The sequence below is a fragment of the Camelus ferus genome, chromosome 29 (assembly GCF_009834535.1).
Source record: "Camelus ferus isolate YT-003-E chromosome 29, BCGSAC_Cfer_1.0, whole genome shotgun sequence".
NCBI classification, from domain to species: Eukaryota; Metazoa; Chordata; class Mammalia; order Artiodactyla; family Camelidae; genus Camelus; species Camelus ferus.
In genome coordinates, this window is record NC_045724.1 from 6,395,671 (window position 1) to 6,422,498 (window position 26,828).

Sequence of the window (26,828 nt, forward strand, 5' to 3'; positions counted from 1 at the left end):
AGTTTAGAAGCTAATTAAAACTAAATGAAATCAAAAATTCAGTCCCTCAACTGCACTGTCCACATTTCAGGTGCTCAGGGATGCTGTTTGGACCTCACAGGCCTAGCAGAACTGTGTTTAAGTAGGTGAGCAGAGATGCTCAAACATGTCTCAGGTCTCAGTCATGATGTTTTAACATTCCACAATAACTTTCATTATTGAAAGACAGGAATTTCTCCTTGAGGTGTGTTAAGCTTCACTAAACTGTACGGTTTATAGAGTTCACCAAACTGGGAAATTTCTCAGCCATTATTTCTACAAAGATACATATTTTTTTTATTTCATCCCTCCCCCACCCTCATGCTCAAAAACCGTCCACTCAGCCCACCACAATTCCAGGACTCCAATTACCTGCATGTTAGGCAGTTAAATATGGTCTCACAGCTTACTCTTACTTTATTTTTTCCAGTCTTTTTTTTCTTTTCAGTATTTTATTTAGAATAATTTCTGTTGCTGTGTCTTTAAATTCACTAACCTTTTCTTCTGCAGTGTCTAATCTGATGTTAATCCCATCCACCATATTCTGTATTTTTCATTTCAGATAATGTAGTTATCATCTCTAGAATTTCAATTCTTTTAAAAATATCTGCCATGTCTCCTTCCATTGTGATCATACTTTTCTCTTCTTTCTCAAGCATATGGAGTATATTCACTATAGCATTTTTAACGAACATAGAAAATACACTTATAATAGCTGTTTTAATATCCTTTGCCTTCAAATTCCACCATTTATGTCATTTCTGATTCTGTCATTTCCCACTGTTTGAGTTTTCTCCTGGCTTGGGGTTGTTTTTTCCTGCTTCTTTGCACACCTGAAGTTTTTTGATTGGATGCCCCGACTTTATGAATTTGATGCTGTTGGGTACCAGTTTTATTTTAGTTGCTTTGTTTGTTGCTACTTACTAGCTTTTATTTTCTTTTAAGTATTGGGGTGGTTTTCTTCTGAGATGCAGTTAAGTTACTTGGATTCATTTCAACCCTTTGAAGGTTACATTTAAGCTTTTTAGGATGAGCCCAGAACAGCCTTTAGTCTAGGCATAATATGACCTCACTCCTGAGGCAGGACCCTTCTGAGGACTCAATCTGATGCCCCTGCATTAGAAGGTTCCCCACTATGGCCAGGGTGAACGCAAACTACTCCCAGCCTGTGTGAGCCCTAGGGACGGATCCCCCGCTCCTTTCCGGTGGTTCTTCCTGTCCTCAGTAGGTTCCTCATACACGTACACAGATCAGTTCTCAGCAAAGGACTTGAAGGGATCCCTCTGCACGTTTCCAGAATGCTCTCTCTCTCTCTCACTTTCTCTCCGCAGCAACCTCCTTTCCGGGAATCTCCCCCCCTCCCCCCAGAATTCCTCCACTTGGCAAGGCCAGCAGGCTCTGTTTGGGTCCCTCTTCCCTGTGAAGGCAGTGAGCCGGGCCCTGGAAGTATTCATTTCATTTGTTTGCCTCTCAGGAATCTCAGTCTAGCGCTGCCCTTTGTCCAACATCTATAAACTGTTGCTTCATATATTTTGTCTGATCTTCTAATTGATTGAAGGTGAAAGATAAACCCAGGTCCTGTTAAGTCATTCATTTAATCTTTATTAGATGCCAACTGTATATGAGGGACTGTGCAGAGATCCACGGTGGAATTGAACTGGAAGAGGCACAGTCCAAGTTACCACAGGCCAGCAGGGAAGAACAATAATAGTTAAGTGATTGTTCAAGTAAATATGCAACAGAAACTATGGTAGGTGATAGGGGAGAGCAGACTAACAAGAAAGCACACAACAGGGAGACACGGTCTGCAATCAGAAGTTTCCCAAAACAAAAGACATCTTAAGATTTAAGGAATAAATAAGATTTGGTGTCTGTGTTAGAGGCTGGGAAGTCTGCTAAGAAGAACAGCATATACAAAAGGCCTGGGGTAGGATGGGACCATTAGACATCATCAAGTCCAATCCTTAGATTTCCCAGTGAAGAAACAGAGGCTGGGAGTTTATGACTTGCCTGGTCACAGTGTTAGTGGCATTGCAGGCGATGGAATCCAGGACTCCTACCTCCAGGTTTAGTGTACTTTCCATTTCACTATGTCATTAAGCAAATGTTGGGAATATGAGATCACTTTATATAATGGCATTTGTCATTTTCTGGTCCATGACACATTATGGGCAATACACAATTTTGTAATTTACTCTCATTTAAAAATCATTATGGCCAAAATTTGATTCCAGATATACTTTTAATTGCCTATATTTGTATGTATTCACAAGAAAAATGATGTAAAGTGTAAATAAATGTACAAGAGAGCACAAAACAGAAAAGAATGAACATCCACACATTTAGCACGCTGAAGCCGGAACAGCATCATAATGGCCTGGGGATGTTAACACAGCTCCCTAAATGGCTAAATTACACCCAGGAGATCCTCGCTCAGCAGTGTAAGCTGTTAGTGCTTTCAGATATTTTGGGAAATTCATCCATTGCCCCATTCCAAGCTTAATTGGCATAATAAACGCCAATTAAAACTCCTTTAAGATTTTAAACTGCAAAACTCAAAAGTGAAAATCTTTATGTAAAGACTCACACCAGACTCCCCTACAGGAAGTCTCTCCTACAAGAGGCACATTTCTTTTTTATTCACCATGAGCTACGTTATCTTGTAACATGGATACACACGGCAAACTTGCATTTGCATAGGAAAGGAAGTCATTTTCCCCAGCTATCCTAAACACATCACTCTTAGACGGCTTATAAACTGTTGTATGTTTCATATGTTAATAGAATTCAGTTTTCTGTCAACAAATATATAGAGGGTATCAACTATGTACCAGGACTGGAAACACAGTAACAAACAAGGTAGAACGCCCCCCTCCCGTCAGTATGGAGAGATCTTCTCAAAAGCAACTAAGAAGTCCCTTTCCATCCCTACTCCTATATGTATACACAACTGCTTTTTTAAACCTTTACTTACAAGGCTTAAAAGACAATTATTCATCCAGTATAAATATAAAACAGAATCTCTGTTAATTTCTGATTTTGGCAAAAAGATATTTTTATGTCTTATGTACAGCTCATTAATTTAGGAGTCAAAAAATTCCGTTTTGATTTAAGTAGCCCAAGCTGCCAGTTGTTTGATATCATCGTCCTCTTCTTCTGCCCTCCTGGAAGATGCTGGAGCGAAAAAAAATGGGTAAAAATTAGACACTGGTGACATTCATACTTTCAATATTCACACACAAAATCAGGTATAAATTATGTACAGAAAGGTATATATTTCTGAAAAGCTAAAAGGGATGTGCCTGGCTATTATTTCAGGGAACTATCTGACCCCAGGAGGGTGAGGTGGGGAACAGACCTGCTCGGGCTCGATGTGCAGAGGAGGGCACGCTCGGCATCCGACCCGGCACCCTGTCTGGCTGTGCGGGGAGGGAGGACGAAGGCACACTTGGAAGTCGGATATTTGTCATCTTCTTATTTAATTCTTCCTGCTCCAGTTCTTCAAGCTCTGCCATCAGCTCATCCTGAACACAGGAGAAAGGAAGAATTATGGAGTTAACATTTCTCAAGAAGTGGGTTTCCTCAAACACAGTAACAAGAACATCTAGCTCCCCAGTTGAGACGTGAGCACCCAGTGAAATGGAATATTTATTTTAAGACTAAATCTTTTTTGCAACACTGAGCAATAATTAAAATCTGAATATTTGGGGTTGTGCAAATTTGTTGGAGTTAATCTTACAATACTTCAGTCAACAGCTTTTCAAGTAATTTGTGCAAGCTGAATATATCACCTCCACAGTGTCTAAGAAATTTACACATTGCCTGTCATTTTTTCCAATGTATCTTTTATTTTCTACTGTTAAGAATTAAGAATCTGTGAAACTTCAACGGGAGGAAATAAATATTTTCATTTGCACTAATGCTATTGAAAGTAACAGGTATAACAAAACCATAACACACTGAAAGTAAAAAGAATCAAAGATAATATGGTTCCTTCATTTAATTACCAAAGCCAATAAAAAAAAAAAAAAACATGCTGTGTGTTTGAGTTAAGAAGGCTTCAGCTCAAGGTAAGTGCATTGTATTTCTTTCTTTTAGCGGTAGTCCCAGAGTCTGGTTTAATCATAAACTGCTCTCTGTGTCAAGAACCTTAGAGAGGCAAGATTAGTTTGAGACTTTACGGGTAAAAGTCATCTTATTATGGATATGAGATGACTTGTGCTAGTTGAGGTCTAACTGGCTCCATGAGTCCACAGCCGGCATCCAAGGCACCTGAGAAAGGCTGGGAGTCAAGACTAGATTTTTTCATCATTAGACTTCTCAGGCTGTCATCATTAGAGGTGACCTAAGACACCCTTATATTCAACCATTTATTCATTTACTCATCATTGAATAAATTTATTGAGAGCTCACGCCTGGCCAGGTACTAACCTCAGGGCTGGGGAGACAAAGTTGAATGAACAGTCCCGTGTCTTTAAGGAGCTTACTGAATGCGGGAGAAAGGTGCATAAGCAAATAATTATTCTATATTAAGATGAGAGTAACAATACTACAGGCCAAGAGTGGAGATCCTTAAGCCAATTACAGTATTTGATCAAGTCAGTGTGTATCAGACATACAGCAAGCTCAATGACTGTCTGACCACTGTTATAACTGCCACATAAAAAGGAAATAAACATGAAAGTGTGTAGCATGAGACCATGTGGAATAGTGCCCTCAATGTAGTCGTGGGCTTTACGGATCTCCACAGGCTGTATGAAAATGATACCTTCAGAAGGAACATTCTGATATCCTATTTCTGCTCACAAGACAATGAGGGGCAAATACAATAAATACGGTAATAGCGGACCACACCATCCCACACTGAACGGATGCCCAGAATTGCTAATAGTGTTTGATAGTTATCAATGGCACTGAAAAGATATCGATATTTTCTTTAGCAAATATGTGATGACAGAATAAGTATCTCCATCATTTTCAGACTTTAGGTACCAAATGCTCATTTATTCACTGATAAAAGAATTTTAGAACCTAAGGAACTTTAGAGATAATCTAGTGAGCCAGTCATTTTCATTTTACAAACGAGAAAACTAAGGGTCAGAAAAAGTAAAGGGACTTACACAAAGCTTAGTAATAAATAGGGAAACCCAGACGTCCTCGTGAGCCCAGAGCCCTTTCCACCACGTCATCACACACTTATCAGATGCTTGTCAGTCTAACCAGGGAGAGGCAAACTTTTTTCTGTAAAGGGCCAGGTAGCAACAGTTTAGGCTTCGAAGACCATGTATGGTCTCTGTCCAACAGTCATCTTTGTTGTCATTGTCATTGTCATTGTCACTGTTCTTTTCTACCATCCTTTAAACATATAAAAACCATCCAGCTCAACAGGCCACATGAAAACAGAACTTGGGAAGCATTTGGCCTAAAAGCCACATTTTTTTCCAACCCCTGGTCTAGATCATTTCAAAAAGTTGTCGCCACCCAGTCCTCATGTTCCAGGTTTCTGCGGAACTGCAGCTTACTTATCAGATGTATCATTTTTAATACCACGTGGGTGTAGGAAGCCAGATTCTCGGCCATGATAGTCTGAGGACAGGAAACGTTTCAAAATACGTACTAGCCCTGCTTGCGTGCGTTTTGAGTAGAACAATTGAGATTCACAGTACAGACACCACCATTATAATTACAGATCTGCATTATTGGGCTGATTCACCTAAACGGAATGTGTGTGTGAATAACACCACTCCACATTTACTTTGTTTCATCGCCTGAATAACAAACAGAGCCAGCCTGACCTCTAACGTAACAACCACAGAGCATGAATCACCTGTTCCTTGCAGAGTGACACAGTCTGCTTTGTTTTGCCCAGATGTGGGAGCACTCAGTTTCTCGTAATGGGGCGATTTAGGCTTCAGCCATTACATGTCCCTAACTTTACATACTGCTTTGCCTTATAGCTGAAAACTTAATTAAAGCCTGTTTGCCAAACTGTATTAATCCCTCCTTCACATCAGAGCTACCAACACTCTATTTCCCTCTTAAGACAGGTACATTTCTAACAAATATCATTTATTCTTTAATGATATTTAAAGAAATCTGTAAGGAAACCTGCTTGCTTCATATGGGGGAAGCTATCCTTTCTGGCAGCCATAATACTGCATTTTTCATATTGTATCACCCACCTCATCAAAGTCATCACCAAATCCAACCCGTTGAGAAAATGCTTCTGAGATTTCCTGGGCAATATCCTGCTGCTCTGTGATCTCTTGCATCAAATCGTCAATTTTATTCACGTCCCTGGGAAAAAAATTTTTGTTGACATATTTTAGAATTTGACTTTAAAATTATGAATTTAGATACAATCCCATATGAAAAAAATGTGTCAATTTAATATAAACTCTTAAGACATTTCAGCATGATAACAAAGATTCCTGTTGCTAATATGCATCAACTTTTAAAAAGAATTTGCATTTCCAAAAAAGTAACAATTCTGTATAGGTACATATATATTTAAATTATAGACGTTAAGTTAAATTGGCACTCATCACATTCGGGAGTCACTAGAGGGCAAACAATTTGATGACTCACAATATTTGTACACTTATTTTGAAATTCTGTCTGGTAGGGCATATGTAAAATTTAAATACATGCTGCCACGTATCAGCTCTGCAGGAAGTGACGCCATGGAACACCAAGAACCACCGTGGTTATTAAGATAAACCATGCGGCTCTCAGCAGCCGCTATCTGACAGCAGTTTTCTGAGAAGCTGAACTCTGGAACTAGAGGTCTGTTTTCGAGAGTGCCCAGTAGCTCTGAAATCCTGACTCCCTGAGAACTTTCCCATAGCCTGAGAGATTACTGATGAAAGCAGGATTAGGCCCATGAATTCCTCAGAAGAATCAGCAGCTTTAGCAAAGGAATCCAGGTAGCCGCAGGGCCCAGGATGGACAGATGCTTTGAAGACAGCCTGAGCCTCACTGGCCCCGAACCGCCCAGTTAAGTCGTCGGTGTCTGAATGCCAGCATCTGGACTGCCTCTTCGGTACCTGGTCTCTGAATCATTCCTCCAACTCTGAAGCTAGGCCAGATCGGATGCCAGAGAAGTGATGGTTTTCCTCGTTATTAAGCAATTAACACTGCAATTTTGATTCCCAGTGGAATAAATCTTTATGCAAATTTCTCAGACTCTATATATGGGAAAAGCTGAGTATTTTGACATAATTCCATGCAGTAATCAAAAAGGTTACTTTTGCCATCTTCCTACCACCCTTATTTCCAATTCTTATATTTATAACAAATATACAAGGATTATTTATTTTTAAAAAATCATATGAGAAAGATATAGCCAACGTTTGGGCCTGGGAGGGAAATTTTTCTCAAAAGGAACAACACCCAGGGATGATGTTGCTAAACTACCTGGAGAGAAAGGCTGTGATTCTGTGATACATTTTAGCACCCGGCTTACAGCAACGACAGAGGGTTGTGACTCTGATAATGAATCTTAGGATTGCTGTCTGAAGCTGTCAAAACCCTGGCTGATTGGCAATTAATTATCATGGCAAGAAAATGCTGGCAAAGATGTCTTCACTGGGCCCAGCCTCTCCCTCTCCCACTTTTTCCATCCCTGGAACCTTCTCTCCATCCCTCAGGCACTCATTGCTCTTGTGCATCTTTGGCCCAAACTTCACTATCTTATTTAAGCTCACAAAGGACTGGGCCCCCGGCACTGATTCTCAGTGTGAATCACTAGCCCCACTACCTCCACGACTACTGACTGCTATTATGTTGTGCCGGGAGCCATGCTAAGGGTAGTATACCTCGGATCTCCCTGAATCTCACAATAACCACATGAGGTAAGTACCATTATTACCTCCAGTTTATAGATGCAGAAACTGAATCAGGCAGAGGCAAAGGAATTTGCCCAAGGCCAGTCAGCAGGAACTGGGATTATAACCCAGAAAATCTGGCCCCAAAGCCATGCTCGTAACTATTATTCCGTCAATGGTTCTCAAGGATTCATTAGCATCAGAATCACCCCTACCTTTCTTGAAAGAGGCTGGGCTTCTGTGTTCTCTTTAGTAGTGACTTTTGAGTCTCAGCAAAGTTTGACAACCACTATTGTATGGGTCTAACACCCACACAGACGTTAACATTTAAGCCTTTTTAAAATTACAGAATGAAAGTGTTTACAAGTAGAGTGTCAGACAATAGTGAGGGAACTGGGAAACACTAACTGCCAAATGAATGTCCTTTATTTATCCTTTATTATTTTCTTTATTATTATTTTATGTTTTCACGGATTTTCGTTGCCTTTCGCCACTATAGATTTGTCATCGTGCCCCGTGGGAGCATTGTGTCACAACACGTCCAAGAGTCTAAGTGAGTCAGCAGCTCCTGCCCAAATCAGCATACAGGTCCAAAGCCTCATCCCAATGGTTAGGGAATCTATGACTCAGAGGGAGACCAAGGTCACTCACATGTTTTCATGAACCGCTTTCATTGCTTTCGCTGCAAGGCCCATGTTCCTTAACACCTCGGTGTTGGTGTGTGAGTTTTCCAAGGCTTCTCTCTGGAACTCGATGGTGGAAAGGGTGCCATCAATCTGAGTTAGCTGCTTCTCATACCTCTTCTTTCTCTTTAGTGCCTGCAACGCAGCTAAATAAGGGAGAAGGCACATTTATAAAGAGAGAGCCCAGTCACTTATTCAAGAAATATTCCTCAGCACCAGCCATGAACTCGGCATTGCAGAAGCCTACAAAGAGGATACCAAATAAAGATGAGAAACCTAAGGGTAACGTCTGCCCTTTTAATTGCTTGTACCAATACCAGGGCCCTTAAACATTTTGTTATTCTTCCAAAGATCTGCCAAGTGTCAGAGGATGAAAAGTCAAAATTTCATATTCCATAAACCACAGAAATGTTTCTGTTAATATTGGATATTAGGAGAAAAAGATAGATAAAAATAAAATATCAAGTAATAGAAAATAAAACTTGAGAGGAAGAAAGAACCTTAAGGACTGTCTATTCTCACCTCTTTTCCTTATTTCAAAGACAAGTTCTCTGAGACCCAGAGAAGTGACTTGCTTGAAGGTAGTCAGTTAGTGACAAATCCAAAATCTAGGATGCCAAGCTGCGTGTCTTGGGCTGAAGTGATTATGAGCCGGCCAGTAAGGTTACATCTAATCATGAGTGTTCATGAAATCAACACCATAGAGTCATATTCAAGGATTAACGGCATACTGGTGAGGAAAAAGACTGTTGCCTCCAGAAAAATGATGTCCAAATACCCTCCCACTAACACTTAGGAAACTAACCTTACCTGCTTCTTTCAGGAATCACAAAACTAACAGAGTCCTTCTGACTCTGACACCTTGTAAGGAACCCTAAAAACAGGCCTTAAAATACAAGTTTTGATAAGGCTTTTAGTGAGAGTGGAGGAAAAGAGCAGCAGAAAATTGCTAATATCAAGATAAAGAGAATTGACAAAAAGAGCTCAGAGTGAAATATGTAAGTTATTGCAACATGTAAGTTACCAGAAGCAGAGCCTTTCTGAGAAAAGGTTCTTTTCTAACTCTGTTTTAGTCCATGTCTTCTTGTAATTCCAGCAGATTCAGTTCACTTATTCCAACGCTTTTTGTCTGGTGCACAGACTCACAGCCATCATACTTTCTTGCTGGATTTTATTGGTGATTAGTAAATAAATATTATTTGCTGCCCACTTAATTCTTTCTGCCTTACATTCCATTTTGTTTTATACTAAATTAATATTTCAGCTCTCTTTTTGTTACAATTTGCCTGTAATAATTTCACGTGGACCTCCATTTAAATTTTTTTCTATTTGCTCTTTTTCAGTGTGCCTATTACAGAGAGCATATATTTGAATGTTTAATGTGTGTGATGGTTTTTAACTAATCATAGTCTCCAACTTTCAATGTTAGTTTTTAAGTTATTCTTATTTATTGTGATAACTGATATGGTATCTAATATGGTCTTTTTACCATCGTCTTTTATGTGTTTTCTGTTTGTTATGCTTTTAATTTTGTTTGTTCTTTCTTGTCTTTATGTAGGTTGATTAGCTTTGTTCATTTTTGCCCCTTTAATTATGGGATAGTTTTATATATACTAAATTTATTCTTTTAACAGAGACTCCTGTATTTAAAATATACACATATTATTAAACTTAAGTTTTCTATCCATGCTGAAAATTAATCAGTATCTATAAAACTTATTGTCTTCAGACAAGATTCTTTTATCACCCCCAAACTCCCAATGTTTGATTAAAATAATCTGCACTTTTATTATTTCCAGATGATTACCAGTTTTTTAAATTATTCTTTCAATTTTTAAGGAACCATTAAGCTTCATAGATAGAATTTCAACAGTTACTTACACTGAAATGCAGTGTTTGTTGCTCATTTTTGTGACAGCCCATTCCTGTTTTCCAACACAGTAGCTTCTTTTTTAAAAAAAACAACTTTTTTTAACTGAATTATAGTCATTTTACAATATTGTGTCAAATTCCAGTGTAGAGCACAACTTTTCAGTTATACGTGAACATACGTATATTCATTGTCACATTTTTTTTTTTTGCTGTGAGCTACCACAAGATCTTGTATATATTTCCCTGTGCTATACAGTATAATCTTGTTTATCTATTCTACATTTTAAAATCCCAGTCTGTCCCTTCCCACCCCCGACCCTTTGGCAACTACAAGTTTTTATTCTATGTCTATGAGTCTGTTTCTGATCCGTATTTACGTTCTTTTTTTTTAGATTCCACATATGAGCGATCTCATATGGTATTTTTCTTTCTCTTTCTGGCTTACTTCACTTAGAATGACATTCTCCAGGAACATCCATGTTGCTGCAAATGGTGTTATGTTGTCGGTTTTGATGGCTGAATAGTATTCCATTGTATACATATACCACATTTTCTTTATCCAGTCATCTGTTGGTGCACATTTAGGTTCTTTCCATGTCTTGGCTTTTGTAAATAGTGCTGCTATGAACATTGGGGTGCAGGTGTCATTTTGAAGTAGGGTTCCTTCTGGATATATGCCCAGGAGTGGGATTCCTGGGTCATATGATAAGTCTATTCCTAGTCTTTTGAGGAGTCTCCATACTGTTTTCCACAGTGGCTGCACCAAACTGCATTCCCACCAGCAGTGTACCAACACGGTAGCTTCTTGATTGTCCTGAAGATACTAATACAAGTTTTGTTTTTTAACACCTTTTATTTCCTACATTATCTCTCTTCTCTTGTTCAGTTGCTTGCTTATTTTGATCTTTCTCTTTCAAGCAATTGCCTTTCCTAGAAATTCTTCTGACCTACTATAGGTTCATATTTATAATAGTATAAGTAGCCACACCTCTTTTAGTTATGTGAGTGTGTTTCTCCATGAGGTCTCCCTCTGGAAAGAGAAAGCTACCCAAAGCTCTGTAGCAGAAGTGGGTGGGGCCCACTAACAGACAGGCTTCCTTCCATGGGGAGGGAGGAAGCAGACAGGCTGGAGATTCCTATAGGTGCCAAAGAAGGGGTTTGTAGGTGCGGATCATTTTTCTGTGTTTCCCTTGAGTGGTAACTTTCCTTCTCCATCCCTCTCTGCCCACCACAGAGGTCCAGAGTTATCTCAGCTCTGCTCTGTTTCCCTCTCCAGCTGCAACACCGCAATGTAAGTCCTTGCTGAACAGCATTTACACTTTAAAGAACAAATTTACTGTTTAATCTGTCCTTTAGGAAAGAACTTTAAAAAAAGTCATCTGGTGCAAAGGCCTTTCTGCAATATCATATTGTATATATGGTATCACACTGTACAGAGGCTTATTACATCACTGACCAGGGCTGCATGAGGGTTTTCTCCGCATGCAGGGAGGGTGGCTGATTGACCCCCCTCTGCTGTCACTCTGCCTGTGGATCCACATCTACTATTGCATTGATTGCACTTGATTATAATTTTTATAAAATCTACTTTTTTAATTAATTAATTTTTTGGCAGGGGGAGGTAATTAGGTTTATTTATTGTTAGAGGAGGTACCAGACATTGAACCCAGGACCTTGTGCTTGCTAAGCACGCTCTCTACCACTTGAGCTCCTAAGAAATCTATTCTACTCCATCTCCCCTATACTATGGACAAGCCCTTTGTGGAAAGATACAGCATCTTATTCATCTATTTCCCCACCACCCGGCCCAGATCCTGGGGCATAATCAACAAAATACAGCAGGAAAAACCAACATTCACTGAGCATTCACTGTATGCCAAACTGGCGTTAAGTGTTTTATGTGCATTATGTGATTTACATCATTAACTCTCACAGAAACTCCAAGAGTAGATACTACTATTGGCCCATTTTACAGAAGATCAGATGAATGAATATCAAATGAATAAATCTGATAATTGTGTGCTTCATGACAGCATGGTATAACAGAAAGAGTATGGCCTTTAAGGCCAGGGTGTGAATTTTTCTTCCATGACCTAATGTATATTCTTGGGAAAGTCACGTCCCAAAATCATGTCCCAACCAGAATTTATTATTAGTAGTAAAAAATATTGGCAAGGTTGGACATCATACCACGTGGCTCCCAACGAGTGGTTCTGGAATCTTGTGAAGGAGACGACGATGATGATGATGATGATGACGGTGAAGGTTCTAACATATAGTAACCCCTCCCTAGGCTCCTGCACTGCACTAAATACTTTATATAAGTTATTTCATTTACTCTTCAACAACTGCATAAGTTATATCCCCATTTTGCAATAAGCAACTGTGCAAGGCCACTTAGCACTAAATAGATGAAGCTTAGATTTGAAAGTGGGCACTCTGACTCCAGAGTACAGTGTCCTGTTGTCACCTTCTAGGTATTGTTGTTGTTGTTCGTTGTTACTATTCAAGTGAGGGAGCATCATTTAAGAAGAGCTAAAGTCACACACTAAGGTTATTACACACAGTGTTTAATTGGTAGAGGCAGGATTACACTGTAGATCTAGTGACTCCAAAGCCCCATCTTTTATACCAAATTGCATCTCTCGGTTTTCAGAAAGTAATCTGAAATTAATTCTTACTAGGAGATTTTTTTTTTTTTAATAAGAACTTAAAAAAAATTCTTACCAAAAAAAAAAAAAATGCTTCTGGGTCAATGGGTATCAGTTAGGTTCCGACAAAGTACAGACACTGAACCAGCCTGACGAGAGAGGGAGGAGACCGACTTTGAACATTCCACACCCGGGGGTGTTGGGTGGATATGTGTATTTGGAGTTTAGCTTCCTGGGATGGTCTGCTGAATCATAGAATGTACTGCACCATTGAAACGCAGAGCTGTTTTGTAATATGATGTTCCTGTTACAGTGGCAGGGTGAAAAAGCAGGTAACTTGCTGCTCAGTGGTCTCCGAAATAGGATATTCAATCTCATTAATTAAGGAATGTTACATAATATTAGTAATAATATCAAGTTGCTAAGTCTCTACTCTGTCCAGGTAGTTTCCATAAGTTATCCCTAGTTCTTAGAACAATCACCCAGCCTCACGGGGAGTATACCCCATTTACGGAACAGCCAAATGAAGCTCAGAGAAGAGACGTGGGAATGCCTATGCTAACATATGGTTTCTGCCCTTCAAGATATTTGGGGAAAATTTGAAAATTCACCAAAATGTGGGATCTGAATTTACACTATAATCCCCATACCACAAACTAGACATTGACCTACATCAGCGTCCAAAATTCTGAGGGACTCAGCAGTAATGAGAGTAAGTGAAGGGGAGAGAGCGAGGTTAAGGGGAAGGGCCTTCTCTGTTTCCTCACCTGTGAGAAAGAGATGGAGGAACGCTTCTGCTGTAACAGTAAAAAATACCACAAGAATGACAACAGGATGGCAGTGGACGCTGGCCGCAGTACCAGGGAGTCAACAGGAAGAAGTGGCACTCCAGTGACCAGGAGAGCATAAGCCTGAAATGATGGAAGCCACACCGCTGGGCTCCAGTCCACGGCTGCCATGCAGACTGCACGCCCAGCCTTCCTTCCACACGTTCCAAAGAAGCAAGAGATCCGGATTTGCTTCCCAAATCCTTCCAATTTAAAAGCTGATTTACAGTTTTCCAAAAAACCCTTGTATGAGCAAAACTGATGATTTCTGCATTGGCTGGATCCCGCCCCTGGACACCTGACACTCTTTGTGGCTTCTGCCTGCCACGGGAAGCTTCTCTCAAACACTGAGACAAGAGGCTTCTGTTTCAAAGAGCCAAGGATTAGCTGTGAGGAGCAGTCCTGTGAGCTGTTTCTCACAGGAAACAACGATGCCACGGGCCCACCATGAGTCGGACAGGCTTTAACTTTTCCAGTAACCAATTTGGGAAAGAAATAGCTGTATTTTTTTTTTTTAAGACACTCAACAAATGTTGCAGATCAAGCATTTTTCCTGATTTGGCAAAGAAGGATGTTTTTAGAGCCGTGTAACTTAACCTATGTAGAATGTGCAATTCAATCTTCCAAGCTCCTGCATGTGCTTTCAGGCAGCTGATGCAACCCGGAAAACTTTCTTTCTAAAACAAAGGAATCTACTGTATCCCTTCATGGGAGGAAGCTTCCAGAGGTTTTGTCTCCTTGTATAACAGTGATGTTCCTTCAGCAATGGAGCCACAGAACAGTGTCCCATATATACTGTGAAAAGCCCTTACTAGACAGCACATTGAGGACTGGGACTGAAATTTAAGAATTCCCCACTTGAGGGGGAAGGGATAAATTAGGAGTTTGGGATCAACATATATAAAATAGACAACTAACAGAAGTCCTACTGTATAGCACAGGGAACTACATTCAATGTCTTGTAATAACATATAACAGAAAAGAACCAGAAAAGAAAAAATATATGTGTATGTATACACATAACTGAATCACTTTGCTGTACACCTGCAACTAACATTGTAAATCAACTATACTTCAATAAAAGTTTTAAAAATTAATTAAAAATGGGAAAAAAAGAATTACCCACTTGAACCAAAATTCAACTAGCCCTAAGCAACTTTACTCTACCCATGTTTCCAGAGGAGGAAGGTTTTCAGTTAGTTATCTATAAAAAATAACTTCAGGCTGTAGTGGAAAAGAGTTGTGGTTTCATTGCTCATATAATGCACAGGGCATCTTAGTTGGAAAGGTCACTCTGTTGTTCTTCACTCATTCAAGGTTTATAAGTATGTGCATTGTTAATCCATTAGTTGGCAAAAAAAAAAAAAAAAAAAAAAGAAGAAGAACCTTTTAGGAGCCATTATATCCAGTGACTATAGACACATCTGTCTGCGAAAGATAAAACTGCATTACAATGGCTCTTTTCTCTTCCAAGAATGGACATCTCTAGAGAAAGCCTAAAAGATGAGGCTTGGAAGAGTAATCCCAGAGAGTGCTGAAGTGACATAAGCCTCTCATAATTCGCTGTGTCCTCTTTTGCTTTTACCTAGGAAGTCACATAATCGTGTTGTTTTATTTGAGAAACTTTACTGTAAGCCCTGTTCTTACTCACACACACATCACTTCATTCATTAAACCATACCTTCTATTTCTGGAACCTTGCTCTAGTTCTCAAAAAACAATCTGAATAAGCATTGTCACGAGCATTCCATCAATAGGATAAAAACAAAATGCTTCTGTTCTGAGTCACAAGTTAGATTGGAATCAGCTGGGGAAATGCTGGAACGTTCTCACATTCATTTATCCAGGGCCACCTCATTATGAATTTTCCCTGGCCTTCTTCATTTAAAAAAAAGACAAAAACATTCTTCACCCACTCATTTTGGTCACTCCACAAGTACATACTGAAGAGCCACCACAGGCTTGTCACTATGTCAGGCACTGCAGGGACAAAGAAATAAGGCTACGATCTCAGAGGAGGCAAAATAGAAAACAGACATTCGATCACTTACTCTTCATTTAGCAAGCATTTCTTAAGCACCTGCCATCTTACAGGAACTGTTCTCATGGATACTAACACATGTAAGTTACATCCTTTGCCTCAAGTAGCAGAGGAGACATAGAGGAAAGGAATGAGACATGTACAAGGTACCACGGAGACACAGAAGGATGTGGAGACGCTCTTTGGAGGGTAAGGGAAGACCTCACAGAGGAGGTGATGCAGATGAAGCCAGGTGACTGTCTACAGAGATGCTCAAACACAGTGCTCAGTAAAGAACATGAATGATGAAAGGTATTACACAAAGAACTCCTTCCAGCCCCTGGCCCTACCTGACTGCAAATCTCCTACTAAACAATGCAAAGGTTTCTGGTGCATATGTATATTAGAAACCAGAGCAAATCACACCAGCCTGCTACACCAACTGGATCTTCTAAGTAAGATCCCTATTTTCAGAGGTCTCAGAACATTAAATGTCATAAAAAGGGTAAACGGGCAGCTAAAAGAAGATTGGCCACAGCGATGACGTAGGGGATTATACAATGGCAAAGCAGATGCCCGAGAAGACAGTGAGTAAAAAGGCATGAGCTTGGAGAAAGTAAACAAAAGGGCATTTGGAAGTGGAATATTGCTGTAAGCAAGGCAGAAACATTGGACTGAATCCTGTGTAAAAAAAAAAGAAACAGTGATTGATTAATACAATAAAGTATAAAGGATTACAAAGAGGAGGCCTGACCCTTCTAGGTGCAGAAAGATAGCAAGGGACAGGGAAACTGAAGTTGTTTTCTGACTAGAAATGAGGTTCCCCTCCTCATCCTAAACAGCTCGCGGTTACACTTGGAGATGAGGCAGTTCCTACCACCAGGATGTCGCAACGGGGATTATCAGAGGAGGTAAATCTCAGAGGGGAAGGTCAGGACCTAAAAGAGCTTCAGGCTGCAGTTGTCAAAAAAAGAAGAAATGCTTACATAAAAGACTTATTTTAAATACACACTGAAATTCTTTTTTTTTTTATAATTAATTGCTCCCCAGGTCAATGTCCAGGCAAGTAGAATTAACCTGTTATTGGAACAACATACCAATGTATCCATTCAAATCTACTTGATAGTCTTTGTAAAAACCCAATTAAATGCTTAAGCAGGCAGAATTATATAACCGAGTGAATGAAGGAGCTTTCCACTTGCTACTAGTAGTATTAGTAGCCTCACAAATTGGTAACCTTTGGGGGCCTGCTATGCCTAGAATATATGGAAAACAGTAGGAATATGAAACCAGAAAATGTCAAACAGAAAAACTCAGAAATAGCTGATCATGCTTCATTCTACAGGGTAGACGGAGATACCTGTGGATGTAATTGGATATACTGTGGGTGTGTAAGTTTGTGTATGTGTGTATGTACGTGTATGCACGTGTACATCTATATGCATGCACATATATGTGTACACACATGTATATGCATGTGTACATATGTGCACGTGTGTTGTATATGTATCTCTATATATGTATGTGTGTGTGGGGTATGGTTTTATTTTCTACCTGTAAATAACTATTCCTTGTTCATTTGATGCATCAGTGTTTCCTACTATTGTGCCCGTGGCTTGCAGTGCTTCTGAGAACCAACAAACTTTATCCCTGTAGTCCCCTTCAGCTCCCACTGCCTGTGATTCTGTGATTATTCCCTGGAGATCCTATGATCAACAAATACACAGCTTCTACCCTCAAGGTGACTACTGCTATTTGAAATTCTTTAAGAACAGGTTTATCTTGGGGGAAGGTACAGCTCAAGCGGTAGAGTGTGTGCTTAATCTGCATGAGGTCCTCGGTTCAATCCCCAGTACCTCCTCCAAATATAAATAAATAAACTCAATTACCTGCCCCTCATAAAAAAAAAAAAAGGTTTATCTTGAAACTGGTGATGAACTCTATGTACTATCGTTCAGTTTTTCAAATATGAAAACAATATTCAACGAATATAGTTTTACCTAAATAAAAGTTGTCAAACTCTCACAAATGATAAAACATAGGTTCTTGTGTATGTAATCTTTGAAATATGTATAAGTTGGTTATACGTAATTATACTTTTTTCTTCCCTGCTGCAGTTAACACAGTAGAAGTTTTGAGTGAGTATTGAGTGAGGATCATATCTTTGTTCAAACTCCAAGGTTATATTGACTTTCACTTTACATGAATGAAATACACGGAAAGAATTGGTAATGTAAACAGCACTGCTCATTGAGAAAGGCCTGTTGAGCACCGTTCCTGCTGCAGCAAAGGAGACACACCCATTACGACTGTGCAGCGTGTAGCACTATGTGAAAGAAGCAAGAAGATTCACTAGAAATCCATGTGTAAATAGAGAACGAGATGTCCAAAGTGCTTGTCAAATATTTGGTCGCACAATTTTATTCCTCTAACTTGACATGTAAGGCAAATATAAAAGTGTAAACTTCAGTCACTTAAGCTAGATGGTTGACATTACATTTTAATTTTTAAATAAGGAACTTTTCATGCAAGGATTCTCAGCTTGTAACAGAGAAGGATCAACTTTCCCTTTCCTATACTTTTAAAATCACCATTCCTATTTACTTTCTTTTCTGGATGTGGTTTGTTTGAGGGTAGCAATTACCCTGTTGGTATTTACGTCGCTAAATTGCTAGACTGAAGAAGAGTTGATGGAAAGTGCCCAGAGCAGATGATGGGGGTGGGGGGATTTAGCTGTTCCCCATCCTCTCGCTGGAAATACCCATAAGATAGAAATATTTGGGGAAAAGGCTTAGCAGTGGGCTGAGAGAGCCACTCTTCCAAGTTTAATAGCTCTTACTGCTTTAAAGCACAACCATATAAAACTTTGGACTTATTCCTGAATATTTCCAATAAGCAGTTCCCTATTAGCACCACAAAATCTCTGGGACAAGTAAGTCAATTACTCAGGAAATGGTTTACTATTTGCTTTATATTGCTTTCTATTTATTTATTCCAGTCTCTTGCTCTTTTGCTCCTTTACCTTTGGCAAACTTTTGGGCCAATTGTATATGTGTTAGAACGTCTGTCAAATGCTAGTCAGAAAAAGTAGGAGAAATTACCAGTATGTACTAAACATTCTGGCTACAGTTTACTAAGGCAGAGGGGTGAGAGTGTGGTCTTAAAAAAATAAATCCTCAGTAATATCTATATATTTTAAGTGTCTGTGCTAATTTTGTCCTTCAAAACCACAAATAGGTTCACAGGTTCACAAAAATGGAATACCAAAGTGGATTATTGATGCCTTTCCAAGCCTGACCCCACCCCAAAGCAAAGCATCGTAAACTTCAAAACTCAGTATTAGGTCCCTTGCCTCGTATCTTATAGATTAGAGCTTCTTGCATTTTGAGTTCTTTTTTATTCTACTATCTTGAAAATGAAATCTGATCTGACATAAACACCAAGAAGTACACTGGTGATACTGAGTACCTCTGAGGGCAAGCTCACAGTAATCTCCTGTCCTAGTTTCTTGAAGCTGCAGAAATTGTATGATTTTGCATAATCATGATGCTAGTAAAAACTTTTCTACCTTATTCTATTTTATTGTGGCTGATTTGATATACTGAAAAATAGCATAAATCAAGGAAAATTATATTTTTGCTTAATGTAAACATCTCCCCAAATGTAGGGCTGTATTCCAGCTTTGTGAATTTTAAATGAAGAATCATAACAGATGAATGTTCCAGTATTTATAATATTGTTTCACACTCATGAAGGAAAAAAATAAACTAGAGGTAATGTTATATTACACAAGAAACAGTACCAATTACCCTTGTAGAAGTAGCAATAATATGTTAGCAAACTGTCAACATTTATGCCACAGAAACTTGAAAGAATGACTCTAGAACAGCAACAATCTATCCTCTAGTTTCTAATGAATTAGAGGAAAAAAGCCAGTGGTAACCAGAAGCCAATACAAGTCCAAAAAGATGAAAAAAAAAAAAAAACCAAAACACTAAACTAATCTCATAGACTTCCTTTCTTTGAGCTACTAGATGCTGACACAAAGAAAAAACATGGGCCACCCACTGGCCTTCTAACCTTACACACATCACAATCATCCAGAAGGCTTTGAGTACCACGGTCCTAAACCTTATCCCAGATCTCCTGAAACAGTCTCCTGCTGTGGCAGCTTAAAGAGCTCCCCACGTAAATCTGATGAAACCGACATACTATCAGTTCATACACCAGCATTTTGAACCAGAGGTTTGTGAATATAGTTTGGTTTTAGAAATATAATTCACAAGCTATACCGAAGCATTGTTAGGGAAAACGGGGAAAAAATAGAGAAATAAGATGATATGGGCTAGAGATACAAGTCAGGTGTGTTCACAGCTAGATGAATAACTGAACTAACTCACTGCTGATCCATCAAACTGGTAATCGTGTCTCAGCTGAATGGCACATGAAACACTGTTGTCATCATGCAGAGGTGACCCTGGAATGAAGTCTCCAGTGGCATGCCACGAGGCTCTGCCCTTGGTTCTTGTCTTATTCAATACTCTTTCACAAATACTTTGACAACAACAACAAAAGGCGGCTGAACAAATCTGTGACAGATTCAACTAAAAGAACTAGCTCATCTATAAGACAATGAAATTTGAATTTAAAAATCTTACTTTTAAGACAACTGAAAATAAGATGATATTTAATAAAAAATAAACGTAAAATATGGAATGGAAGCTTAACACATTGATTTAAGCAGAGGTGGAAGGGGAGGTTCAGCTGGGATATTTAACTTGATCCAAGTCTAAATGGAGAAAAAGCAACTGATAGGGCATCTGAGAAAATGGATACAAACTGAGGCTGTATCTGCAGAACAAAAGAGACCGTAAACCCAAGGCACCGTGCTGGGCAGTACCTGAGTGTGTGAGCGAGAGTGTAAGCCTGTGTAGGGTCCCTGCCAGGGCTCAGAGGAGGGGGAGAGGTGCTGAGAAAGCTATAAGTCTTAAAATTACAGCTTACGTGAATGGGACTCCCAGGGCTGGTTCAGATGAGTAAGGCTTCCCCACCATGGGGTGAAAGCCAGAGGGGGCTCTGGAGGTGAGGAAGGGAATTTGAGGGGTGGAGGATAAGGGAGGGACACATTGATACTGATCTGTCTTTTCCAGAAGAGAGTGGGCAGTTGACTGGAGAATAGACCCAGGTAGTGGTTGTTAATGCCCCAGGAATAAAATTGTTTTCCCTGACCCCAGAATACACCAATGGGGGTACAAAATAGTTGGCTAATATGAGGCAAATGGAACTCTTTATTGTGATGCCCAGTTGTAATTTGAATACCAGAGGACTCTGAGACACTTCACGACTGGAAGCATAGTTTCGTATGCATTTCCCTAAAGAAAACTAATTCAGGTGCCTATGGGCGAACTGTCAGAGCTGGGGAAATGTTTCTTCGCCATGGCAAGGTCAGGGGGTGGATTGACATTTCTCATCTGGGTTCCCAAGTGATGATGGAGGAGGGGAGAAACCACAGAGATGGGTGAGGAAAGAAAGCAGAGCAGAGACAGTGCCTCCCAGTTTAACAGCCCATTGGATAATCATTTCAGCTTCTCCGACTGCGTGGGAATCACCGAGTTATTTATTCAAAGTTCAGGTTTCTGAACCCTGAACTCAACCGAATAAATTAGAATTTTTAGATGGGTACTAGTGGGTATACATTTTAACCAGCATTCTCCAGGAATTCTGAAGCAGCTCATCTGAGGACCCCATTTTGAGAAACTCAGTTAAGAAAGGAGGTCACCAGGTAAGTGGTATCTCCCCGGGGAACTTCCATCCAGGTCATGTAGATCGTGTCTGTGTCCTGTTACCTGAGCCACGCTTCTGCCCTCACTGGCTTGGCACTCAACCAACTGACACCGATGTGGTTCTCTTTACATGGTTCTTCTGGTCCCCAGTGTCCAAGCTTGCAGAATCAGCTCTGGGACAACTATCGTAAAAAGCAAACTCGAGAGCCCAAAAAGGTTCCCACACTGAGCTAAACCGGTAGGACTGCGCACACACCCTGACTCCAAGGAAGACCAGATCTGCATGAGGATGAAAGCGAATCCATCCCTGCCCCAAAACAGCACAGGGCTCCGAGTAAGCCGCTTATCCAAACAGGCCAAACAGAGGACTCTGCGCCTTGGAGTCGCACTTCACCAGGCAGCTGGTGAAAAAGTGGGACGGCCTCGGCACCCAGTTCTCACGGGCATCCTGTGAAATGATACCCAGCAGGGGTTTTGGCCAAATTCGCTTCCTCTCCATCTCAGCCTGTAATCTCTCTAAGTCCACTTCCCAACAGCCAGAGGCCTCGCGGTAACTCCGGCCTGGCTCCACACCTTTCCAGTCACATATTTGGATTTCTTATTCTCCCTGGGACAAAGGTAAGCGACAGGGCCACCAGTAGAGGGAGGGGATGTAGCGGAAAGATGTCAGCGGGCACTCACTCTTAAGGCATCTCACTCGCCTCACCCTGACCGGCCCTGGTGAGCAAATCTCAGCACATTAAAGGGTAACTGAGGAAGTGCCAGAGGTGGGGTTGCAGAACAGGAGACTCAGGGAAGTGACTGCTGTCCTCAGATATGTGAGAGGTCTTCATGTGACAGATGGAGATTTCCCCCATGTTATTCCAGAGGACAAAATGTGAGCCAGTAAGTGGAACTTACTAGGAAGCTGATTCCAGCTTAAAAAGAAAAAAATGCTATGTTATCACAAAGGCTGGTATTTATAGAGCACCAAATTAAGGGCTTTACGTAGGAATGTCATTAATCCTCACAACTCTGAGCGTCAGCCTTATCACCGCCATTATGCAGATGAAGGGGCTGAGAATCCCGCAGGCCAAGGAGATCTCTGAAGTGCAGGGCAGCGGGAAATCAAACCCAGGGCTGCCTGCTCTGAAGCCCAGCCTCTTAACTACAACTCTGAGTTACTTTCTATCAAATATTCACATATTCGGGATATTATACTTAAGCAAATCCCTGTGACCATCTCTTAATGATATTATTTTTAAAAAGACTTCCTAAGGGAAGTTAGAACAGTGACCTCTAAGGTGTCCTGCCAACAAATGCAGCAGGAGAGCGTTGCAGTGGACTAAAATATTGATGCCTTCAGCTCCTGAGGCTCCAACTTGGGATCTCAAGAGTCCTTGAGCTGCTGGTCCTTGGTTATCCCAGTGAAACATACAACTGTTATCAGTGCCCATGGGTACCATGATATGAAAATGGTTAAGAAGCAAGACTAAGTCTCTGCAAGACTAAGAAGACTTTTATTTCTACCCCATTAACACTGCTATGGATTTAGGTTCTTATCCTTCACTCTGGCCACAGGACAGAATCACCTGTGGGTACTTTAAAAAATACTGTTGCCCAAACCCCACCCCAGCCAATGACATGAGAATCGAGGGGGGTGGGAATCCAGGCATCAAGGTGACTTTGATATCCATCCAGGACTGAAAACTGCTCTAGATGACAGGGCTTGGCAGAAGTAGAAAATAATTAAGTGATGTATAAAAAAATTTACTTTTTCACAAAGCAGATTACTAGTATAAAGCAGGCACTCTAGCACAGTGATCTGAATAAACTGCTCTCAGGAATCTGATCGCCTCAAGTTTTTAACCAAATTATAAATCTCGCTCCAACTGTTACCCTTGTAGATCAGCAGAAGCTTGATAACACGGCTATTGCAAAACCAATTTGGTGGTGCCCACTCAAGTACTTTTTGGTAGATTATGGTAACTGCTAAAGAAGTTTGAAGGGAGAAGAACTAGCTATCACTGCGCAACCTTGCTACGAGTTATAATAAAAGCAAGTCTCAGACGCAGATCTGCTTATTAAGCAAACATATATTAGCCAAATAGGCAAAAAAACAATTCATCAACCTGTTCCATGATTTTGGTGAAGTCCCAACTCTATGTCCTCTTAGTCCAATACACCTTACATGAAAAGTTCACTGAAGATGGACAGCAACCTTTCCTGGCAGGGGGCTGTGCCCTGCGGGAGGTCAGAGATCCACCTGAACCAAGGACTGGACACTGCACCGATTTGATCAAGCTTCAGGTACCACCTAATGTGGTTAGTTATAAACCTAGAACATTCTTAACACCTGTTCTTACATGGGAAGCCAGGAAATACCTCTAAATTATTTTAGCCAATCCACAATTTCACCAATGAGATCCTATTTCTAACATTTATTATGCTAGTTCAAGAGTTACTCATTTTACCAACAAAACCCATTTTTGACATTCAGAATGATGTCAAAACTTCTGTTGGAGAGAAACAGATCATGGAAGAATTTGTACTGGCCAGGAGTGTGGCCTTTTCTGATACAATACTAGCTGACTACTCAACTAGTATCCTTGACAGCATGTTATCTGAAATTAACTGCATGTACATTACGTCACTCTGATTACCAGGTAAATTACAGCCATTCTAACACCAACATTGTGCAGTACAAGGCCTATTTAGTACTGAGTATATTTGACCTATTATGTGTGTGAAAATATTTTCCAGTGGCTAATGGAAAATAGTAACCATGTGTTTACAAAGTTATTTGGTTTGTTTGGAAGATTCTGATATTGACAGTGTTCCCAATGCATGGTCTATGATTGGACTCTTACCATTTTATAGATTACAGATGGCCTCATGCTAACCAGCCTCTTCCCAGAGTCACTGTAGCACCAGGCCTGGGCTAACACCAATGACATTCCCAAGGACAAATGACAAAAAATAAATGACTTTTCTGACACTAGTTGATTATTTGCACTTGATTCTTACATCCATAGCTACTTTGATCTAAGGAAGTTAGATTGATGTTCTTAATTAGTGTTATCAAATTTTTTGATGCCTTTATAAAGTCTACTTGTATATACTTTGGTGCACTGCCAATTTAAGAACATTTCTATATTATTTTACATTTTGTCTTCTAAAAGCAAATCTATATTTCTACCATTTCCTAAAAGCGGATGTTTAATTTTTTGGGTTTTTTTAAAGACAATATATACGGAGCAACCACTGTAGATAAAGCTATATACAGCTCCAAATGAATGACGAAACAAAAAAGGAAGGGAAAAAACATTGACAGATACTAAGCAAATGTCAGAGCGTCCATCAAACTGAAGGGGAAAGGGCCCAGGAGCAGCAGAGTCTCTCTGTAGAAATTGCCATTTCATAACTTCCCAAAATGTTTTCAGACATAAAAATAGAAACCAGCACTTAAGTCTAAAACAGGCTGTGATGTGAGCAAAAGTTATACTCAGAAGCAGAGGAAAATGAAACTTGGCCTTTTTGTTGTCGGTAATAAATGGGCACCAATGGATCACGCACATTTTTCTGGAAAAAGGCAGGATTTTCAAGGTCAACTCCAGGAGACATGATTCCTTTCCTGCTTTAAACAATGGCAGGGTCATTTAGAGGGAACTAAAACTTCCCAAGGCTTCGATGGGACAAAAGAAGCCCAACTTGAGGTTGCAAGTTCAGGGTTTGGTGGTGAGTCCAGTATTGCCACTTCTATTGCTCAGTCTGACATTGGCCTTGTGTTACAAGAACAAATCACTTCAATTTCTTGCTGTTTTTTTTTTTTTATGTGCCTAGGCGCTGTTTGGATCTATTCTCTATGAACAGAGCCCTACACCAAAAGAAACCAACTAACTATGGCAAAGAACAAAGGGTTCAAGGTGCAGATTTATTATTGACTCAAAGTCCCTTCCGTGTAGCAGAAGCCAGCGATAGAATTAATATTTAATTCTGACCTTTTTTTGGTATCATATCTCAACAGCACAACAGTCCACTAAAGTCTTCAACAGCTAAGGAGAAGGGAAACCAGAACGTACCAGAATTTACTTCACTGGAGATTTACATGCAAGTTAAAATGTGTGATTCAAAATACAAACACACAACAGAAAAGTTGATATTTAGCATTGAGATCAGTAAGGCTGGACCAGGGAGAGGCAAACCAGGAGAGAATTTAAGCGGGCATTACTGAGAAAGACTCAGTAATCCAGATAAATAATATTTTAATGTGATACTTTTAAAGCTCAAAATTAATGCAAAACCATCCATGATGAACAAGACATCCCATTTTAAAAAATAATTTTAAATACAGAAGTGTTGTGCAGGACATGTAAGAGCCAGTGGCAGTAGGGAAAAAAATCACTAATATCCACCCTCTCCTTAATTTAAATATTGATATTTTGTTCACCATGGATGTTTTTGTATCAGTTTCAAGTTTTTGGTTTTTTTTTAAATATTGCATAAAATACTGTTTAGCTTGATTACTGAGATTTTTGGTGCCTCCTTATGTTTCGCCATCTAGGATTGTGTTTTGCTCAGCTCTGGCCAAGTCCGGGCCCTGGGGGGTCATTCCCAGTTCCTAGAAAGGCCGTGGGGACAGGTGCTGTGGGCCGGACGGGACTGTCCCCACGGAAAGGGCTGGAGGCCGGCGGCTGAGGGCTCCCGCCTGGGGCCGGACCCGCGCCTACCTCGCTTGTTCCGCGTGCCGTGCTTCTTGGCCAGGCTGAGCTCCCTCTGGATCCGATTTTCCAGGTACTCTTGCTTCTTGCCCAGCATCTCCTCTGTCTCCCGAAGTCGGGCCAGGGCTTCCTGGGGGCTGGGAGCCGCTCGGCTCTTGGAAGAGCCTCCCCCTTTAAAGAACTTGCCCAACTTGCTCATGGCTCTGGAGTTGGGGGGCCAGCGGGCCGGAAGGAGGGTCTCCCCGGGGCCGCGCCGCGGGGAACAGGTGCGCGAGCTCGGGCTCTGGTCTCGGAGGCGGGGCGGGCGGGGGGAACCAGACCCGGGAAGGCGGCCCTCCCGGGAATCAACAAGTCGTCGGGAGCAGGTGACACCCTCTCCTGGGCATTTCCTGGCGGCCGGCTGGGCCCCGCCCCGCGGCGCGGCTGGGGCGGGCGGGGAGGGCACCGA

At 40.6% G+C, this 26,828-nt stretch overlaps 1 protein-coding gene across 1 annotated transcript; it reads right to left on the reverse strand.

The window, feature by feature from the left end:
• Positions 1–1,604: 1,604 nt before the first annotated feature.
• Positions 1,605–26,780, reverse strand: CHMP4C (charged multivesicular body protein 4C). Its single transcript, XM_006193932.3, has 5 exons — positions 26,390–26,780; positions 8,496–8,673; positions 6,201–6,315; positions 3,377–3,542; positions 1,605–3,192 (listed from the first exon to the last, which is right to left on the reverse strand). Exons 1-5 carry the CDS (start codon positions 26,577–26,579, stop codon positions 3,128–3,130), a joined length of 714 nt encoding a protein of 237 aa, XP_006193994.1. The 5' UTR covers positions 26,580–26,780; the 3' UTR covers positions 1,605–3,127.
• Between the last annotated feature and the right edge of the window lie 48 nt (positions 26,781–26,828).